The 21,788-nt window shown below is 37.2% G+C and overlaps 2 protein-coding genes across 10 annotated transcripts in view; one reads left to right on the top strand and one right to left on the bottom strand.

The window, feature by feature from the left end:
* STRN (striatin) overlaps positions 1-15,557 on the top strand; it is a 70,150-nt gene extending 54,593 nt beyond the window's left edge. For 3 of the 4 annotated variants that reach the window (XM_033056664.1, XM_033056663.1, XM_033056661.1), the window contains 7 exons: positions 119-166; positions 833-954; positions 1,812-1,979; positions 4,208-4,348; positions 6,608-6,715; positions 7,559-7,645; positions 7,732-15,557. In XM_033056664.1, coding sequence (XP_032912555.1) covers positions 119-166; positions 833-954; positions 1,812-1,979; positions 4,208-4,348; positions 6,608-6,715; positions 7,559-7,645; positions 7,732-7,901 — 844 coding nt within the window. In that variant the 3' untranslated portion in view covers positions 7,902-15,557. The remainder of the gene's footprint in view (positions 1-118; positions 167-832; positions 955-1,811; positions 1,980-4,207; positions 4,349-6,607; positions 6,716-7,558; positions 7,646-7,731) is intronic. The other variant, XM_033056662.1, reaches the window with a different exon arrangement.
* Positions 15,558-18,101: 2,544 nt separating this feature from the next.
* The window catches only part of VIT (vitrin), a 53,763-nt gene continuing 50,076 nt past the window's right edge, over positions 18,102-21,788 (bottom strand). For all 6 annotated transcript variants that reach the window (XM_033056665.2, XM_033056667.2, XM_033056668.2 and 3 more), the window contains one exon: positions 18,102-21,226. In XM_033056665.2, the coding sequence (XP_032912556.1) occupies positions 21,048-21,226 (179 nt within the window). In that variant the 3' untranslated portion in view covers positions 18,102-21,047. The remainder of the gene's footprint in view (positions 21,227-21,788) is intronic.

Raw genomic sequence — 21,788 nt, 5'->3', positions numbered from 1 at the left:
GGAGAAACACTGCAAAAGATGTAGCAGAGATTTTAAGAATTCAGCGATTCTGGCACATTTTTGTAAAGCATTGTATAAAATGGTATACATGTTAACATTTTTTTCATACTTCATTTAGGAGTACTTCTCTTGATGTAGAGCCAATATATACCTTCCGAGCACATAAGTAAGTATTTCCTGAAAATTACTGTCATATTTTGAGAAAGATATGATTTTTAAACAGAAATAGAATTTTTAAAAAAGTAATTTCCACCTTATCAGCTACTGATTTAATGTGATGCTTTTTGTTCCCATGTTGTTTAGAATATCTGCATGTGTTCTTCTCCTTTCTCCACAGTTACTTATGTCTGAAGTCAGACACACCAAAATTTCAAAATGAAAAACCTACAAACGATATAGTTCAAATTTGATTAGGTGTTCTGTTCATCATTGCAGCTTTTGCCTTTTGCCACTTACTTGCATATGTGGAATGAAACTGAAGCAGAATGAATGCAATTAATTTAAATCTACTGAGATGATTTCATGAAAGAGCCTTTAATCTTTTGAAAAGAGAAAAAATCTGTTTATGCAAAATACAAAATCCTAGAGTTTAAATTGTGGCACTTTCGTATTTCATGTGCATAATGATTAATTGTCCTGATTGTAGTTGTATTATCAGACATCGTGGAGGGTGTTTTTGTGGGAAGTCTTGTAGCATATGCAGAGTTTTTGTTGCAATCATGCAGCAAGTGAATGGTATCTAACATGGAAATTTGGGGATTCTGAAGACTGACCTTGCATTTCATGTAATGAAAATGTTAATAGTCAATGTTTCTTTGGGGCTTTTTTCCAGTGGACCAGTGCTCTGTGTGGTGATGAGCAGTAATGGTGAACAGTGCTACAGTGGGGGAACGGATGGCCTCATCCATGGCTGGAACACAACCAACCCAAACATCGACCCCTATGACTCTTACGGTACGTTGCTGTCACACGCAGCAGAGAAATGATCAGTTTAGTGACAGTGATGTTATGGCACTCAAATAGTATAATTTGTAGATAATGCTTCTGTGAAAGTTTAAAAGAGCAAATTGAATGTCATCTTCAATTACTTAAAGTAACCTTTTGTTTTAATGCTGATGCTGCTTGATGGCAAGATAAAATGTCTTTTTCTTAAAAAAGGTCTTGATCTCATCACAGTTTTGAGAATCAGCTAGTCTAAAGTACAGGTTTTAAAAGTACAGGACTAAACTTGATAATTTGGCAGGTACAGGAAACGTGTATTTAGTGTTCTTTTCTTTGACAAATTTCTATGGAGTTGAGATAAAAAGGTTTTATAATCTGAGACCAGAGCTGTTAATGATTGGCTAGAAGCAGGTAAAAAGACCCAGTTTGGTAAAATTTACTAGATCTGAGTGGATGTCAGCCTTGTGTCTGGATGTTATGATTTATTTTTCACTTCTGGTAACTTCAGATGCAGTTGGCCTCAAAGCTAACTTCTGCATAAAAGGGACTGCTGTGGCGTTAATGGCTGTTTGGAAGTGAATTTTAACAGTGAAATGTGTTTTGCCAAAGTCAGTACTGTCTCTTCTGCTGAAGCATTGTTTTGTTCCTGTAGTTGCAAACTGGGTAATTGAATGTCACATATGCTGCTGAAATTCAAACATCTTAATGCCAGAATAATTAAGACTTCTGTATTGATATGATATGATTGATCTTGGGTTTTTCTTATGGATTATCTTCCAAAGGCTGGTGCCTAAACACAGGCTAAGATACAGCTATTGACTTGATTCAGATTTTGTTTTGAAATGTGTTTTGTTGTGTTTCGTTCACAGATCCTTCTGTTCTAAGAGGTGCTTTTGTAGGCCATACTGATGCAGTGTGGGGTCTGGTTTACAGTGGAGCTCACCAGCGGTTGCTGTCCTGTTCAGCCGACGGCACTATACGTTTGTGGAAAGCTACAGAAATTGCTCCAGCTCTCAATATATTTAATGATAATCAAGGTACAAAAAAAATCACCCTACACTGAAGTTCATGAGCAGCACTGTTCAGACTGACATAATTGGCTACTGAATAGAAATCCTTCTTGAACTTCTTTCTGAGTTTTGTATCTTTATGAATGTTTTTGGGATGAGTAAATTTTGTGACCCTTCTTTGGCATTACCTGAATATATGCCTACTTGCCAGGGGACAGTTAGATACATCTAAAAGCCAACTGCTGCAGATGAGCTGCTGATGTTACTAGCACCATGAAGGATAATGTATTAACTCTGTAATTCAACTTCAAATTTGAATTTCCACTAGGTCCTTGTTTTTGATTTGTCCAGAAAAAAAAGCCTTTCTTCCCCCAATGGAAGTTTGGAGTAACCAGCGTTCAGGCCAGTGGCATTGTACCTCCCAGTTTTGTTCCTTGTGTGTGTCTCTAACACAGAGATTCCAATTGAATTTCTGAATTTGCAATTAATTAAATAACAATAACCTAGTGATTCCAAACACTGCTAGTTGAAAAAAAATACTCCTTTGGAGTTAGTTACTGAAATGTCATGCACAAGTGAAAATCCCACTGGTTAGAATCTAATTTCTGGAAGTTGCTATCTGTCTCAGTCAGAGTGCTCCGAAATGAGCCCATTGACATTGCCAAACTCTCTTGGAGCTGATAGCCATTAAAGACAGCCCATGAGCTGAGACAGTTCCTTGTCTCTTCAGAAAAACTTTGAGGCAAAATAAACCTTGTCGCGGCTGAGCGGACATGTCAAATTATTGTGTAAAGCTGGCCAGATAGGTGGTTGCTTGTTAGTTAAAACAAAGTGAGCAAATAAAAACATTTCATATATTTTAGTTTTAGCAAAGCTATGTTTTTAAAGGTATGCAGGCTTCTTATTGCCAGCTTGCCTATCTACCTGCTTTGAAAACTTCCTGGTAGAATTACTGTGAGTTGTTTTGTTTTTAATTATTAAACTAAGGGGGAAGGAGGAGTAGTCTTGCCTCACAGAACTAATATTAGGGCTTTTTTGTATTCTAAACTGGAATGAAGCCCAGTTGTGAAATCCAAAGACTGAAAACTCAGTTTTCCTATGGCTGAAATTGATAACCTTGAACAAACCCCCTAAAATATCTGTCGTTCATTATTCAAGCCCTTTAGATTAACCATTGTAGGCTCACCGGGAAGCTGCAGATAAGCATGCGTGGCAATGGTAGAAAAGGTCACTTGAGAAACAATGAGAAAAAAACAATCCTTTCTGGCTTTTTTTCAAGTACTTGTAGGTAACTACTGCCATTCCTAAGAAATATTCCTGAGGTCCTGTGTCTCAGAAAGATATTTCTCCCCTGGATCTTTAGAGAGTTTACAGGGATGTGATGGTATTCCTGTGTTATCTGAATCTATGATCCAACATTAGGTTGCTTAAAATTCAGTTTCTCACTATCTTTTCCTCGTCCTCCTGGCATCTGTTGCAACTGGTGTTGTTCTTTCACAAAACAGGTGGTGAACAGGACATTTGAGGAGAAAAATCCTAAGGGATATATCCTATGCCCAAGCTTTGCTGATTTGACCTCCTGTCCTGTAGTGTGCAGATAGCCACAATATAAGGAGATCAAATATATACCACAATAGGCAAGAGCTTTGAAATACTATATATATATATATATATATATATGAAATAATATACTGTAATAAATATATTGTATGTATATAAATACGTTTATAATGTATTTATATAACTTTACATTATGACAGTTCCAGTGTGCAAAATCTGCACCTGGAGAACTTTGGTGGTTTTGTAAGCTCTGATTTTGTCTAAGTTAATTACAACAACGTTAATCATCTGTCATATCAGTTGTTGTACCACTTCAATTTCATGTCCTTTTACTCAAAGTAACAGAGTTTGTTGGAGTTTTTCTGAGAATTGCTGTTACAGTTAAAGGAAGGAAAAAGAGCCAGGGAGCTCTTGCTTTCTTAATTTCAAAGTAGATTTCTACACAACTGCAGTTTCAGATACAGAATCTTAGTAAAGAAACTTGTTGATACACATGTCCAGAAAATGGGATTGGAATAGTTACATACAGGGAAAACTATTTAGATTGGAATAATTTATATTTTAGAATGCGACATTTCCTTTCGTATTTGTGGTTCTTTGATGTTGAAGTGCTTACTTTTTTTGTAATGATTCTTTTGTTTATTTTTTAAAAGCTTTCTTTACACCAATTACGTATTTTCTACATTCTTTTCTAGAAATGGGAATCCCTTCATCAGTAGACCTTGTGAGCAGTGACCCAAGCCTCATGGTAGCATCATTTAACAGTGGACACACTAGCATTTTTAACATGGAGACACGGCAACGAATTCTTACCCTGGAGTCCAGTGTGGATACTAGTATGTATCAAAGCCCCAAACCAAACAAAGGAAAAAAAATTAGTTAAGATTGATACTGTTGATAATATTTTCAGTGTTTCCAAAGAATCAGGTAGTGTCATGAGAAATTAGAAGATTAATTATGTTATAAGCTGTGTTCTGAGATATAACAGTAAATTGTTACTACTACAACAGACATCATGAGTGTTGCAGTAGCAGAAGAGTGTGCGTACTTTTGAAATAACATAGAAGAAACAAGCTCACACTCTGAATTCCTCTTCAAGGGATAGTAGCACAAGAAAAAGCACAAGTTTCTTTAAGACAGTTTTGTGATCTTTGCAGATTCCACATATCCATTTTCTCTTTAATCCAAAATTGCAAAATAGAGACAATATCAGGAAAATGTAATGTTAAATTTATTAAAAAATTGGGAGTGTGTGTCAATTCTTTTTTATTTTTCATCAGACGTATCCATCTTCTAAGCTTTATTGCACTCTTGGTTCATTTGGACTTGGGCTTTAGTTGAAATTTTCACAGTAGGAGGAAAGCAAAGCTCCAGTGGAAGTGTATTAATTCACAAGGTCCCATATAATGCCTTGGATCATGGCAGTGACCATTATTACTGTGAAGTGCCTGCTATCAGTAATTTCTTTTACCCTGACTTTACAGAAGAGACCCGAATGAGCTGAAGCATAAGGTTTCATATTCAGGCCACAATGGTAAAACATCGAGTCTTTTAAAATTTTGATATTTCTTCCCCCACCCTTAGGGTTTCATGTCACTGAATTCTACAATTTAATTATATTCTGTAAAAGGACTAAGCCATTCTTGTTGGCTTTGCTTGTGTGCTTTAAAATATTTAAATGACTGTCATTTTCTAAGAGCAAATGGGAAGTGCCATATATCTTTAGGTTATTCCTTACTGTCCTGCATTTCTTCTTTTAACACACATCTTTGTTCTTCTCTAAAATACAGTTCTAAATTACTTAATGAAATTCAGTGGAAGCCACCTTTCTTCTTCCTTCCCCTTCTCCCTTCTATTTTTTTTCACCTCCTCCTCCTTGCTGTAATGTTCCTTACGGTATGGCAACCAGCAGTCCCTGTTTAGTATCTTTAGTTACGTAACAGTAGTATAAAGCTTACATGTATTTTAAAGAAATAAATAATTATTTCTACAAGAACTAGACAAGAGGAAAATATCACCTGAAATGCCCTACCACACTACTTAGAGACTCTGCTGCTCAGTATAAGCCTCTACTTGGCACTTTCAAACTTGAGGATGGTTGGCTACAATGAACTTTCATGTTTTAGCACTTTTAGTAATTTTAGGAGAGTTTATTAATATGAAAGTGGAGTTTTTTTCCTTAATTTTTATACATATATACATATATATATACTTTCATAATTTCTAAGTGTCCTGTGGATGCTGATACTGCTTTATGGTTCAGATTTTTATACAAAGGTGTAAAATGAAATCTTTACCATTTCAATAGCAAGTGAACCTTCAGTAGTATTCTATTTTATTTATTTTGGTAAGAAGTTTGATTAAATGATGTGAATGTTCTTTGGAAGCAATTTAGCTAAATACAGTCAACATGAAAGATAATATTTGTATTTTGATGTTCTGTGTTATGAAAATTTGTGGGTTTTGTCATAATCTATGCCTCTTAAGACCCCTCTTACATTAACATCACAGCAATGCCTAGATTTCTAGCAAGAAAATTCTTGTACTTTTTTTCTCTGTGTATATATCTATATCCATATATATGCATGCTATTTCAGAATTACTGAAGGCGAGGAAATTTGCTCTCCTATGAATAGTCTAGGATCCTTTTTTTTAATAATAATTTCAGTACATATATATCAGATAATAAGAGGTAGATTTTGTTTTCTTCAAACATACTACCTGCAGTGTTTATTTTCCTGTCCTGTATGTTATGAGGAAAGTTTGACTTGGCAAGAGGAGGAATGTGTGTGTGAATTAGCTGTTTTCACTCAATTTTTAGTTTCACTTTTTTGCTTGATGTGCCTTTATAAAACTATGTCCAAAAGCTGGACCTTACTTGGCATACATATGTTTTATGTATGTCTCTGTCCTGTGTAGTTTGGAAAGCATTTTAGCGGAAAGCACATAACATAAAGTGCTAGCTGAGAGTTTCCAGGATATATACGCAAAGAAGTATTTCGCAAATTAGATTGATTATGTATTTATTTCTTAGTAGCAATATTACAAAGAACGTAGCAATTTGCATATGCTGATATGTATGGGTTTTTTCTTAGCAGTCAGTTCTTCCTGTCAGATAAACAGAGTCATCAGCCATCCAACTCTTCCAATTAGTATCACTGCTCATGAAGACAGACACATCAAATTCTATGACAACAATACAGGTACGCATCTTTCCAGGTCTTAGCTGTAGCCATTGTATAATATAAATCATATTCCCAATTTTTTTATGATCAATATTATTCACACAAATGCTGGGGGGTGTCAAGAATCAGATAGCCTCTGAAGCAGAAATCTTTCATCATCAAGTCTAAAGAATGCCAGCCCACTTAAAGCTTTGTTGGCAAAGTGATAAGGAACCTGCATCTCTCTGTCCATTCTTTTGGAATGCCCTATGTATGGGGTTAATAAATACTTAACATAAAAGGCATCTTTTTCAAAATCTCCATGTTCTTATGTTTATGTTTATTCTGTTGGTTGTCTGTATTATTTTGCTCTTGAGAGCAGGAACCTCTGGCAGTCCTTTAATGCTTCCTAGACCCTCTGCCACATTTGACCTGTGATTTCTTATTTTTAACATTAAATCATTGCTGTGATTATAATAAGCTGTGATAAAACATTAATTCTCTCTGTGACAACTAACATTATCCCCTATTCCCATGTAGTTTATATTCATTGCTTTTAGTATGCTCAGCCCCTGCCTTCCTTCCCATTACAGATCTTACTTGAGAAATCACTTAATTTGCTTAAGGGGCAGATATTTAAAATGTGCAGTGATTGCAGTGTCAGGGTGGCTTAAAGCAAAGGTCTCATAAATGTTGATGATACTGGCACTGTGGTTCTTGGGAACTGTAAACATTAAAATACTGACTTCTTCTATAATTTGAATGATTCAGTCATGGGACAAGATCTTGTGTTTATATCAGCTGTGGTAGGGTCATAAGCAGTGAATTCAGATAACAAAGTTAACTGCAGAAAATAACCTAAATAAATCTTTTCTTTCAAAGGCAAACTGATCCACTCCATGGTGGCTCACTTAGATGCAGTTACAAGTTTAGCTGTTGATCCTAATGGCTTGTATTTGATGTCCGGCAGTAAGTACATTCAGATTTCATTTTCTCTTCCTCATAATGGTGGCAGGCATGCAAATTATAAAGAAAACTGTTTTCCCTTTCTTTAGGCCACGACTGCTCGATTCGCTTGTGGAATCTTGAAAGCAAGACCTGCATTCAAGAATTTACTGCTCATCGCAAAAAATTTGATGAGTCCATTCATGATGTGGCATTCCACCCATCCAAATGTTATATTGCCAGTGCAGGAGCAGATGCCCTGGCTAAAGTGTTTGTATGACAGAGTGCTTCCCATTCAACTTTAGCTTTGTATATATTTAACCAGCTGCACAAAAGAGAAGAGGAGGGCATGAGTTGTTTTATCTTGCCCTATAATTCAGAGAATGTTTGTAAGTGTTTAGTTTTGCAGGGTGCTGTTTTCTAAATTGACATTTGTTCTGGTTTCTGTGAGCTCAGCTGGTGCTGAGAGCTTGGAATCTCTCAGTTTCAAATAGTTAAAAAAAAAAAAAAAAAGCTTTTATTTAGAGGGTGTGAATTTTCGTCCAGGCAGGCCTTGGGTGAAACTAGGTCTACATATTCTCTATTAATAAAATGGAGTACTGGAAAGCAGGGGTCTAATTGCATCAGGGAGTAGGAAAAGAGGGACACACTTCCTAGGATGCTTCTCATTGAGGAATCTTAATGTACTCAAATCACCTGGGAAAAGTGATTCAAAGTCAGTTCACATGCTCATATCATGTGAGAGGCGCTTTGTCATCCCTTTGGTATGAATAAAGTAGATCTTGGTCAGAGAGCAGTAGCGGATAGTTAATCTCAGCCACCTGGCTGCTAGCCTAAGATAAATGCAATTAAAGGAAAGCAAATTACTAACATAAATTAAAATACAGTAAAGTTTCTGTTGCATCTTCTGTGTTTCTCAGTAAATATTTAGTTTGCAAAACAATTTATATAATTTTTTTAAGACTGTATTAGCGTATGGCTAGAAACTGAGCCTTTAGTCTAAATCCCAATTAACAACAGACTGACACAGTCTGTGTATACTGTAGTAGCAAATTTAACTTATTGAGATTTTAATGCTTTTTATTCTTGGAGATCTGGCACAAGAAATTATCATAAGGCTTTCCAAAGAAGCAGTCCTACAATTTTAGCTATCTAACGTTCATCTCTTCTTTCTGTTCCTGCTAAAAAGGGTATCATTCTGGGCATTAAGAATAACAGTGAAATACTTCATTTGAAGATTAAATCTGATGCTTTGTATGAATCCTTTTAGTGGAATAGATAGTAACTGTACAAAGTTCCATCAGTTTGAGAGATTCTGCTACTGCTAGAGATATTTCCCAGCTGCACCGTTTGAGGGACTTTTTACCTTGTCCGCTTTACCGGGTGTATGTGCCATTGATTGGGTTACCTGAAGAATGAGTGCTTCTCGTAATTACTCAACAGATGTGCTTTGTTTATCTATTCAGAGCTTCTCTGTTGATTTGACAAATAACTTCTAATCCAATCTGTTAGTCTTTTTATCCCTTCTTAAAGGAAGGTGTTCTTTTCTGTTACGTGTCATCATCAGAATTATTACAGTCCATAAGCATGAAGCTGGTGTTTTTCTCTGATTGGAATAGAAGCAGAATTTCTGCTGGACTTGATTTCTCATGCAGATATGAGTAGGAAAGAACCAGTGCAACTCTTCATATACCAGCCTGAGGTTAAGACTGGAAACTGATAAATAAATCTTTACCTTTAAACTGACACTTTGTAAGCAGGAGTCATTGAAAGATACCAACATAAGGTTTGACTATGTTGTTTTTAGAGTGCCATTTGGGGATGGGACCACATTTGAAGTTGATCTCAGAGTTTAAACCAAGTATATTATTTAGAATAAAAGGTTGACCTGTGCTGTTTGAGCCTGCAACACATTATATGTACTGCTAAAATATCCTGGAATACCTTTTATTGCTCAGAATATTCACATATGTCACTTCATGATATTGATATGCAATATATTTCCTTAGATAAGATTAGAACTTTAACCATGAAACAGATGAATACAATAATAATACAGATTATTTAGTTTTTATAAAATGTTTTGGTTATGATGAAAAGGAGGAAACTTGGCTGCAAAACTGAGCATTCAACTTTGTGCGAGTTTTGTGTACTTGACTCATGTTCTTTCAGTGTCATTATTTTATTTCTTTTTGAAGAGAAAATTACAAAGATTTATTTGAAAAAATCTAAAAGTTATGTATATTATATATGTGTATATATATTGTAAACATGTATTAAATGTGTCTAGTAAGGGAAGACTCCATGGGTGCATTTTAATGTTTTAGTATTAAGAGTTCTCTTGAGTTTGTGTATACAAAGGATAATGGTGTGAGTATGAAATGAATGTTGTGCTTTTGCTTACACAATACAATATGTAGTCACAGTTGTTTAAATTGTTGTACATAAAAACTAATAGGCCAGCATGCTTGTTTTTAAAGACTGTCATTCTGATTACAATTGGAATGTAAGAAGTGGCTGTTCAAATGTGAATCGAAAGATGTTTCCTTCTCACTATTGAGCTCTTGCTCAAACTGAAAAGTGATTTTTTTAAAAGCTGGCAATAGCTAGAGGATGAGGTGCCTTTAAAAAACAAAACAAAACAAATGTAGCCTTACGAAGAGGTTGTGGAATATATATATTTTTGTGCTTGTCTTCATAATTGATGTCAATGTCTTTTTACTGTACTTGCTCACATACTTGTAGGACTGCAGGGTATTGTGCATGAGCCTGTCAGATCTTCTGAGCATCATCATAGGAGATAGGGTTAAAAAAATTATTTAGGTTATCTAGTCCATCTGCTTGCTAAAGCAAGGTTGTAGACTTGTGCGTTCTGATATTGTCTTGACCAGTTGAGATTTTACATGTTCTAAAACAATTAGGCTTCCTTTTAAAGATTTTTTCAATGATGACATCTCACTGGTAGGAGGATTTATGTGATATTTAGTAGCTCTTTTTTGTAACTTCATGCCAGTATTCCAAGCCATGTTTTGTGCCATTTTACATAGTCTTCATAGTCTTTGTAATTTGGAACCTGCATGCACACACTGGTTCCATCGGTATGTTTTCATTCCTTTCTGCTTTCTTAAAGCTATTTTTTTAGTCTGCTTTTTTTGCACAGCATTTTCTTGTTTTCATCCTTTAAGTTCAATTTTTCAGAAATTGCTGCCATACCACCATTCCACATGCATGATTTGTTGGACTTAGTCTGAGGGTCATCTTTAAATATGGTTGTTATTTGATTGGCTTTATCGTCTGTAATGCAGTGCTTTTGTGCAGGAAAACCAAGCTTTTCATGTCTGACAAACTTAAATCATATTTCTTTATTTATGACAACTCCTTTAAATAACATTTGCTGCTTTTCAAGTTTCTTCTTCACTTTTAGTATGTTATTATTCTTTGGAGCTAGAGACTTAATTCCTGTTTGATGACTATCCTGGATCTTACAAGCTTTGAACTTCTAACCTCTGAGGGCACTAAATTATTTTTATTTGTTCCCCTTTTATGTGCAGTTCTTCCTAGTTCAGTATAATTAGTAACTTTCATTAGCATGATACATATGTTTGTTGAAAGTGTAAACAAAACTGGACCCAAGGCTTATTCTTGGAAAAACCATTTTTCTGCAATAGCAGTATATAGCATTTTATCATTACTATTTTTCCCATATCTAATTTACATGGTAATTTTTTAATGGTTAGCTCATATAATTTTTTGTGTATGTTAGCCTGTGCTAATGATTTTGATTTTACTAACTAACTTAATGGGAGAATTTTCAGTCCTTCTGTATGTTGCAAGTTGGTCCACTGGGTTTAAATACTCTCACTTTTACTCTTAATTTACTTCACTGGCTGTTTGCTTTCACATATTTGATTCAGTTACCAAAATGCTTGCACAGAATGATTTGGTGTAGCTTGGAAGAAGTTCTAGATATGTTGTGTCACTCTTACAAAATCCTAGTGTCTGCATTTAGTTTTGGGTCTCAGAGAGAAAACTTCCACATAAAAGATTCACTACTTGCGTCTCATTAATCTTTTTTTAATAAAGAACATATGAAATATGTTCTTTAGCAAGAAGCCAGTAGAACTATATACCATATACTGTAGGCTATTTTTTTAGGACATATATTTTCAAATAATGTTACGTTAAAGCAGTCCCATGTAATTTGATTAAGTATGTGGTGTTCACCATACAGCTTTGTGATTAGGTCATACAACACTGTTTTTCAATTGTGCATTTAAAGTAAACAGAGACCTTGTTCTTTTGAATAAATGTGTGAGAGATAAAAGACGTAGTTACACCACCTTTTCAGTACATTTTTTGGATCACAAGTGTGTCCCCTTTCCCTGCCTCCTTAGATTTTAACAGTGTAATTTTGGGGAGCAGCAATTTCTGTAAACTCATATGTTTCTTGAGCAGTGTTTAATTGGCACAAGTACGGTAACAAACAGTTGAAAAGTGGGCATAACTATCAGATAATCAAGTCTTGGTTTTATTGATGCCTTTCAAGATATATATTTGGAAACATTTGCAGGCTGTGGCTTGGCAGTGTGTTTGCAGTCCCAGGTATCCAAGAGCCTACTTGGTATCTGTGTGAAAATACCTAGTCAACATGAGATGCATTAAGGAAGAAAATGCAGGCATTGTGGTTTCCTATGCTGAAATTTGTGGCTGTTTAGTGGAAGTTGGCTTGGACTACACTGTTAGAAATTAAGAAATCAGAATGCAATAGTTAACCTCTTCTGTGTGGTAAATTGGTTTTTATAAGATGTGGCAATCTTTGACATGGCAATATGAGTTTTCTTGGGCAGCTGCAGTTCATGAGCTTTGTAGAGATGCTTAGCATAGTTTACTCTTAAGTGGCTGAGAGAATGAAAATATTTCCCTGAAAAAAATGCTCAGATGTTTCAGGAAGATAATTTTTTCCATACAAACACGAAGGTGTTGAGACTATTTTATCTAAATCTGACAACATGTTTTGTTGAAGAGAGTTACAGTAGGTGAGCAGTCTTGACTCTTTCATCATCAGTGTCCTTAAGCTTAGAGACAAACAGAGTTATAGAAACGATTCACCTGTAAACTGCCAGTGAAAGCTTCTGCCACGTTCCTGCTGAGCAACAGAGAAGCTGCTGGACAGCAGTGTTGATCCATCCAGTTACGTCAGGGGTGTTCTACAAAAAAATAGCCCCTGTTGTAAAAGATAGTGTTAAATACAGCAGAGCAAATGAACAAACTCCTGGGGAGGGTAGGGAAGGACTAGGATGACTCTTGTGTAAATAGTCCTTGTTTGGGCAAATGCTCTTTGGGAATGTTCCCAGGAGGGAAGATGATTGGAAATATTACCTCTAAAAAAAAGTCTGTGCCCGTGCTAATGAACAGACCTGTGCAGGTTTCTATCCTTTTGGTATGTGATTTTACCTTCCCACTTAAATTTTCCTTTAGGATAAATCTCATCTGCAGTGAGCTCTTATTGCAGGATAAATTTCATAAAGGATTACTGATTTTCCTCTTGGGGTGGTTTTTTGAAGGGTGGTAGAGTTTCAGCTTCAGCCCCAGCCCTCTCACCACCAAAAGGCAGATTTGTTCCTCCTTACACCCTGTTCATTTAATTGTAGTGTGTATCTCTTAGCCTGCCTTCTGACTTTGTTTTGCTGCTCTGTAGTCAGTTATGAAAGCTTATGAATTGCTGTAGCATTTAAGATATTTTTGAGAATCTAGATTCCACTACAGAGGGCATAAATCCTGTTGAATAGTGTAATTTGTGGATTTCATCTGGTTTGTTGTCAGGAGAGACCTGTTGTTAGACTACAAAATCCAAACTATGGCTGAGCTAAAAAGGCATTTAACAATATTATATTCTTCTTAGCCCAACTTCTTCGTGCTTAAGTTAGATTGTGGTATTGTGTGTTAGGCTAGTTTTGCCCTGTTCATGCTGCCAACCCAGTGTTTAAACCATGCCCTGTGCATGTGTTTCTAAGCTGCTCAAAGCCTTGTGTTGACGTGGTCCTCCAGGCCAGTCTTCTTTGATTCCTTCAAGTTTGAATTGCAGGCTTCCAAAATTACTTCTTGGCTATTTTGAGTGACCCTTGGTCCTCACACCAGAGTATTAGACTATGGTGTTGAGAAAAGATTTTTACAGCTGGATTTGTATGATTCTGAAAGGGAAAGGTTAGCTTACTGCCAAGCCAAATATTATAATTATTTTTGGATTAGTTGTGAAAAGCAGCCAAAAACATTGTATAAGGGATAAATGATGGACTTCAAGCTAATATTTTTCCATTAAGAATTTATTTTTTTATGCTTCCTGTCATCAAAATGCAGTGCTTTCGAATGTAGCTTGTTTTGAGATGTATGGCTCCTAGAATTGTTTCCTTGCAGTTGGACGTTTGTAAATGTGCATCAGTTTTTAAAACTGTCTCATATGTGTTAACACTTCTTTTGGAAATGCAAACTGAGCATGTTAGCTAATGATTTCTTGTACTTTTATAGTCCAAGCGGACTGAAGAGCAGTCTTGTGCTATGTTTTCCTTGAATAGTGCATCTGAAAAAACTTGTAGAAGGAACTCCATGATGAGATGATTTTTGTTGCTGTAAGGTTCTCTGTTGACATTTGTCAGCTTTGCATTGTATTTTGCATCATTATCTTCATTTGACTGTCAGGTTAAAAAAGACAAATTTCTTTGCCATATGGACTGTAGCTTGGATTTTTTTGTTGTTGTTATTGCTTATATTAATACACTTTTGTCTTTTCTACTAGAACTTAGAGATACCTGACAGCTCTCTTTAGAAAAAGTTACTACTACTAGGTGATAACCACTAGCACATTAATAATTACAGTGGCTTCCCTTCTGTTTTGGGTCACTTCCATGGCAGATTGTTGATATGAAAAGGCTACTGTGGCTCATATACAAACAGTTAAAGGAAATTAAGATTACCCTTCAGAACTATGTTGAGGTTATGATTTTATACACCAGTTGTGAATGACTACTTTGAAACAATGTTGGGCTTCAAGTGTCTTGCAGAATTTTGGATCTGAATGAGAAATATCTACTTATTGAGTAATGGTCTGCTTGTCAGTTTTTTGTGTGTGGCTCAGTACAAGGCTGTGTCAGAATTGCACTACCACCAAAATTACCTTGTTTAAATCCAACTGTTGTACAAAAGTGAATGTTATTTTGAGTGAGAAATTCTGTTTTCTAATTTATGAAGGAAATTGTTTTCTTGGGAGTAAGCATCCATAAATGTAATATATTTCATGATTTTGAAAAGGCTTATTAATCATGGGACATGAGAAAAATGAAAGTGATTCATTCTCCAAAGATTTGTTTAGCGTTTATTATTAAATAATAAAGTATCAATTTTTGCTTTAAATGGAAATGCTTCTTCAAAAACTTAGTATTAAACTTCTTACTAAAACTCAGTAGTTTCAAATGCTGGATAAATATCTAAAATGGCAAAGATAGAAAATTCAGAGGGAGATTATTTTGAAATACACCAGTGTAATTTTGAGCTTCTCAAGTGCAGCCCTGAATTTTCTCTTTTTCACTGCAGTTCATATTTTGTGAAACTTCTTGGATAGGTTATATTTAAAGCTACATTCACTTGCCTGAATAAGTCAAATAAATATTTTGTCATTTAAAATTATATAGATCTGCTTATGTTAGTGTGCCGTTTAAAATGAGACCCCATTGAGGTAACCATGCAGGTATTTGTGTTGGTATGACAGTAGTGAAGTGGGGTATCTGTGTACTGTACCCGCATTCTGTGCTGAGCAAAATCACGGACTTCCAGAAATAAGCAATGGTTTTTAAGAGCAGCTTTATTTAATGTTGCAGCAGCAAGTGTCATTTGTACCATATAATTATGTAAATTGGGTGCTAATAAATACTATTTTTCAACATTTTGCATTGTGTTCATAATTCTGCATTTTATCACCAGATACATGTGGTTTTGGAGTGAGTGCCAGGAGGGGGAAGTGCATTAAGAGCAAGACAAGTAGACTTGTTTGGAGGGTCTTGAGGTAACTCCATGTGAAATTCCTGCTGAACTGTGCAGCGCGTTACTGTTCACAGGAGTGCCTTGGTTTTTCTGTTCTCTGTATGTCTTGGTTTCATGCTGTGGGCTGTTCACACCCCACATCCTTCCATGTGCTGAGGCACGTGGTGCCTGTGTGGGGGTGAATGTGGGGAGAGCGGACATGCGGAGTGGGTGTGGTTGTGCAGGAGCTGCTCTGTCAGCAGGCATTGTTCACAGCCACACGTGGCTCTTCCTGAGGACAGCGTTCACTGAACGTAAAAATAAATGTGTGGTTCTGCCCTGGGGAGGGGAGGAGGGAGAGCAAACCACACATCACAGATGGCAGCTGCGTTGCTAGAGGAAGGTGCTCAGAACGGCACTGTGAGGGGGTGGCAGGAGAACCTACACAGAACTGAGCAGAACAGTTGTCAGCCCATCCTGTTTTTTTCTGAGTTTGTAGGTGGGATAAGCAAAGGCCTCATCTTTTCTTGGTAGGTATAAAATAGCCAGATTTGGTCCTATTCATCTTCTTGCCTCATGGGAAAGGAGGAATTGCTTTATGAATTGACAGTACAATCTCATTCACCCCAGCGTGAATGCCTCTAGAAGATTCCTGAGGTAGGGGAAAGAAGATACAATGAATAATGTATGAGTGACCCTCACATGTGGGAGACCTTCTTAACATGCTTATGGGTTGCCTATGAACAAGACATGGCCCCGTCATGATCTACATGTGAGAAAAGTGAGTGTACTTCGTGATACAGTGGAACTTCTACAATTTCTTGTGCTTAAAAAGAAATAATTTCTATGACATCTTGAACTGAAATTCTTGGACTGCACTATCAGAGTTCTCATTAGAAATCAGGGAAGGGGTTAAACATGTTAAGAAAAATGTTTCTTGCTGTTCAGAAGGACTGACACAGTTGATTGTGAGCAGTGTTGCTGATGCAGTGCTAAAACCCTCATCTCCCCTCCTCCCCCAGTTTAACAAGGAAAAATGATTATTTTGAGGAATTTGAAGCATTCAGCTGCATAGATGTAGATATATCATGTTTTCAATATGTAGGTGACTTAGCTAATGTAAATGGCCTTGGTACTGTCTAACTTAACTTACTGACAAGACAAAATGAGATGGAATGGAAAAGGGATCAAGTTGTTCCCATGATGTTGCTCATCGACAGAAAAAATTAGCTAGCAGAGTAATAGTGGCTTTGTTCAACCATGAAGTAATTTAAGGTATGTATACCACAGAAAAGTGACTTAAATTTGGTGTATAGGTAGTATTTTTTATACTACCTACTGCTTGCTTTGACTTTCTAAGTAGATAACATGGATAATTTCCTGTGGGGTTATAGATAGGGTGTTAAATCAATTAAATATGTTTAGATTGGATTGATCCTGGCTGGATGCATAACTCCAGAGCTTTTCCTGATTACTGGTGTGGTTCCCCCTGCGTGCTGGAGAGCCATGGGGGAAGGAGTTAGAGGAGGAAGGGGAAGCTTGTGTGCCCACCTGTCAGCAGCAGCCATGGAGAAACTGTCTTCTTGCCAAGCCAGCAAAGCAGCAGCAGCTGAGGAGCTGGAGGTACACAATGCATGTGATGCCTTCTGAGCAGGGTGGCAGTAACAGCAGAAATGCTTAGCGTCCTGCTCTGGGGAAACAGAACTTTGAGCTACTTCTCGCTGAAGAAATGGCTGAACTCTGAATCAAATTTGGTGGCTGACTGGAAATGTGAGTGGTTGATGCTGGAGTTGACAAGAGATGTTGAAACTGAGCTCTGCCAAGGCTTCCAGAGCATGGACGTCAGTAGGTATTTCCAGGTGGGTGTTCTGCATTGTGGTTGCTGAGCACTGATAAGCCACCAGCCCAACTCTGAGTGCAAAGATGGTGCTTGTTTCTTAGGGAGAAGGTGAGCAGACAGCACCCTCTAGAATGTGTATTCAGTGACTAGTTCAGACAACTCCCATCTCTTCTCTTGGGGATGTCTCTGCCAGACAGCACTGCACTGGTCAGCCATCTGAAACTGAGTGGCCCAACATCAAGTGACTGGACATCTAGACCCTCTTTTGATTCAGTCTCACATCTAGAAAATGTGTAGAGCCTGTGTTATTTTTTTCAGCTTCCAAAGAAAGTCTGGTTCCAGATAAGACATGATCTTGCAGACCTTGGAAAATACATACAATGTTGGTGTTCTTCAGTCATTAGACTCTGCTTTAGTGCTCTGACGGTAATTTTGTGGTAGCTCACTCTAAGGATCTTTTTCATCTGAGCATGTAAAAGACAACACTGAAGCACCCGGGGCTTTGCCAGCCTTGCTGAGTCTTCCATAATGTAGTAATAACATCAGCTGTGTTTCAGAAACTAAAATGTCATGGGCTGTATTTGCTGTTTATTTTTTAACCCCATATGAAATAACATGTACTGCAAGTGCCTTTAGGACAATTTTATTGCAAAAGATATAGCAACTTATGTTGATAAACTCAAAATAGCTTGTATATGTTACAGAAGGAGTTCTGCTGCTCTCTTCAAACAAATATACCCCTTTGAACCTTTATCTATGTACGTAAGTTGTCTTTCTTAATAAACAGTATTTAGAGACTTTAGTAGGCAGCAAGTGATTTGATTGCTATGAAAGGTAAAGGTGAAGAGGAGTGTGTTCTCTGACTGCATGGAAGGATGTATTCTTCAAAATTGTAAGGCTTCCATTTAAGTTTGCAGTGTTTATGAATAGGACATTTATGTTTAGATAAGAGTTGTATTAAACCACTTTCACAGTTTGCGTTTTGGCAATTTCAAGATCATCTCAAGAAGTAAATAAAAATGCACATTGAGAAACAAGCGCCATAGTTGTTCTGCAAACTTAAGATAAACCATTTGAACAACCTACCTTGAAATGCCTTTTATAAATGCTTGACAAAAGATAGCTGTGCAACTTTCCTGTGAAAAAGCATTTGAAAGCTTAATGTCATTGCTTGAAGTTTAAGCTTTAGGAAAAAATTATATCCCATATGCATATATCTCTTATGCACATCCTAAAGAACATGTGTGCACTAGCTGTTCCTAATGTCTCAGCCATCACTGCTGTGCTTTTGGCAGAGCACAAGTAAAGCACTGTGGAGTCTCTGCAGGGCACCAATCTTTGGTGCTGCAAGGGTACATTCAATATGGAGAACAATATGTGGTGGTGAGCTGCTGCATTAAAAATTAAACCACAGTATTAAGGATAACTGTTTTTCTCAGGCAGTCCCAAATCAAGCCCCAAACAATCAGGTTTTCAGAGAATAAATCGGGTGTCTGAACTGAAGTCCCCAGTAAATTCAGTTTATAGCTTTGAGTTTTGTGCCATGTAATGTCCCTTGTTGACAGAGACAGATGTGTTCAGCAGAATGGTAGTGAGAAGCTGGGTCAGGAGATGGGAGTTATCAGAGTTGCCCTGCTCATGCCTAATTCTCTAGCCTTAATCATTTTTTCAAGCCAAAAGCTATTTCTGTGAAGTGCAGCAGCACAGATTAGTGGTAGAAACTCTGTATACAAATGTATTTGTGGAAGCTGAAGTATCCTGTGCTTTCAGTTTGCATGGAGCAGTTGAATTGATGATATTCAGCTAAATCTGGAACTTAATGTTTCTTCTAAGGAGAAGTGATGAACTTTCACTGTGTAAAACCACTGTGTCATCTAAAATTGGTTTTGATAACCTCTTGAGAGGACCTCTGCCTGGCTTATGTTACCCCACCAGGGGGATCATGCAGAATCTGCTGTTTTCATTAGTTTGCATTATGCATATTTAATTGACAGGTTATGAGCTACTTCAGTCATATTTCCAAACATAACGATTTAAAAAATTGTGCTACTTTTGCTGATAAGATGAGTTTCCCTTATGGCAATTTAATTAGAATTTATGTGGCTAATAAATATCTTGACTCAGGGTTATTAAAACTATAAATGCTGTTAAGAGCCTGATTTGCAAGTAATATGGCAAATTTGAGTTTTAATTTCTTTCCGTTTCCTGTTCCACAAGCCTGGCACAGCATGGCTTTGATTGCCATGAGGAGTGTGAACACTCATGTTTTTATTGGCTCCTTTGATAACTTCTCTTAATGAATGTATTTTCTTGAATGATACTGGATGGAACATAACCAGCAACTGCTGCTTCGTAAATAAAGTGCAGTTATTTTGGTCCTCCTAGTGTGTCCCTCCTCCCACACTGACTAGTGGCTTGTGGGTAGTTCTCCACTTAAGAAACCCCCATGTTTGTTCTGACTGACTGTAATAGGTACATTTTGAAAACAGTCCATAGAAGTGAGTCCTAAATTTGAGGAAGAGTGTCTATAAATGCTTGAAATTCTGCTTTTTCCAGTGTTAATACAGAACTTCAGATAATTCCCTCTTAAATCCTGTTAATGGCTCTTGAATAGCTCTCCTGACACTAGAGACTGCACTTCCTAGTGTTGGTTTAATGACGGAGTGGTGGTTCTTAAATGCTTTTCTGATTGTGAGCTATTTAAACCCACTGTTTTTCTCAAAGAGTCTCCTGTGTCCTGACAATGCTCCTGTGGTCCTGCAGAACTTGAACAACCCAAGAGCGAAGGATGAAGCTGAGGAGGAAAGACACTTCTCAAGCGTCAAATAATAAATGCAGTGTTGTGGGAGACTAGATTCTGGTTTCTGCATATTGGCTACCTTGTGGATTTGAGGCTTTATTGGGGTTTTAGGGTTGTAAAGGAGACAAAGGATTGTAGTAGGGTCCTGGGGATTTCACCTTTCCTCTCTCATGTTTTCCAGTTTCTCAAGGTTTGGATAAATCTCAGTGCTTGAGTTGACACTAGCTGAAGCATTACTTACTGAAAAGACAGTAGTATGGAGGGAGTACCTGCTTTTAAGAAGGTACTCATATTAAGTTGTGTTCCCCCTCCAAAAAAGTGTCTGAGCCCTGATCTGTGTGTCATCTGGTGGGCAGTGCCACATGAGATGTTTAACACAGCAGCTCAGCATTCCCTGAAGGGACCTGATCACTTCAGGGAATAGGTGGCACATTTTAAGGAACTTGCGAGTGTCCAGAGGTGAGAATTGGGCAAGCTGGGGCTCTATGCTAGAAGCAGCTCTTCAAACAGCTGCAGTTATTTCCTCCATGTTTACTGCCTCTTCCACTATCCATCTAAATTAGAGTTTCTGATGCCCACAAGGAAAACAAAAAACAAATTGTCTACACAGAGCATTATCAGGCACAGGGACAGAGCTGCAATCAACCTTGCTGGCTGGAAAGTGCCAGAGGGAAACACCTCCAGTGTTTCTTGAACTGAGGACTGGCATTATTTCTGTGGCACTTGGCATGCCTTCAGCATAGCACCCAAGAGTCCTGCCTTTCTTGAGTCCATCAGTTACGTGGCTGGGAATTAAATTCTGTGCAAATGTTTTGGATGAGCTGATTAACATAGCGGTAGAGGTTGTCAAATTCATCCACAAAGAAAGAATGCTCCTTAGCAGGATCTGATGCAATGGCTTCCAGTTCATCTGGGGCTGCCCAAGCAACTCCAATGGAATAAGCAATGACTCCTGGAAAGAAACCCAAAGTTAGAAAAGCATAAAAGTTTTCATTGTGGTAAATCTAATTTAAGATCAATACTGCAGATGTAGTTTCCAGGCCCAAAAAATGGGCAGTGAGTTTCAGTGCTCTCTGTATAAAAAGGGTGTTTTCAAATTGGAGGAATGTTCTAGCTTGTGCTTTGGAAGTACCTTTTTCCAACAGCAAAAAGGTTTAAACAATAGTGAAGCTTTTGCTCTGGGTCTAAACAACAGATACAAACAGCAGGATCATGGACAACAGGATCTTGTTCCAGTGCAAATGTGTTGGAAGATATATGCCTATTTTGACTAGAAAGCCAAAGGAGTCTTGTGTTACTAAGACAGCAAAAATCCTTTGACATCTCCTAGATATAGCTGCATTTGTGATGATTTATAAGTTTTTTTTCTGAAGTTCCTTATTCAGCTATTAAACAGATGCTGATCTTGCTGGAGCTCAGTGGGACTCCAGAGAAAAGTGGTACTCTTCCTTCATAAGATTTCATCCAGTGCCTTCAAATTATAGCAAACTGCATTTATCTGACCTGGATAAGTG

The sequence above is a fragment of the Catharus ustulatus genome, chromosome 3, assembly GCF_009819885.2.
Source record: "Catharus ustulatus isolate bCatUst1 chromosome 3, bCatUst1.pri.v2, whole genome shotgun sequence".
Taxonomy (NCBI): domain Eukaryota; kingdom Metazoa; phylum Chordata; class Aves; order Passeriformes; family Turdidae; genus Catharus; species Catharus ustulatus.
This window is presented reverse-complemented; position numbering and strand designations above follow the sequence as displayed.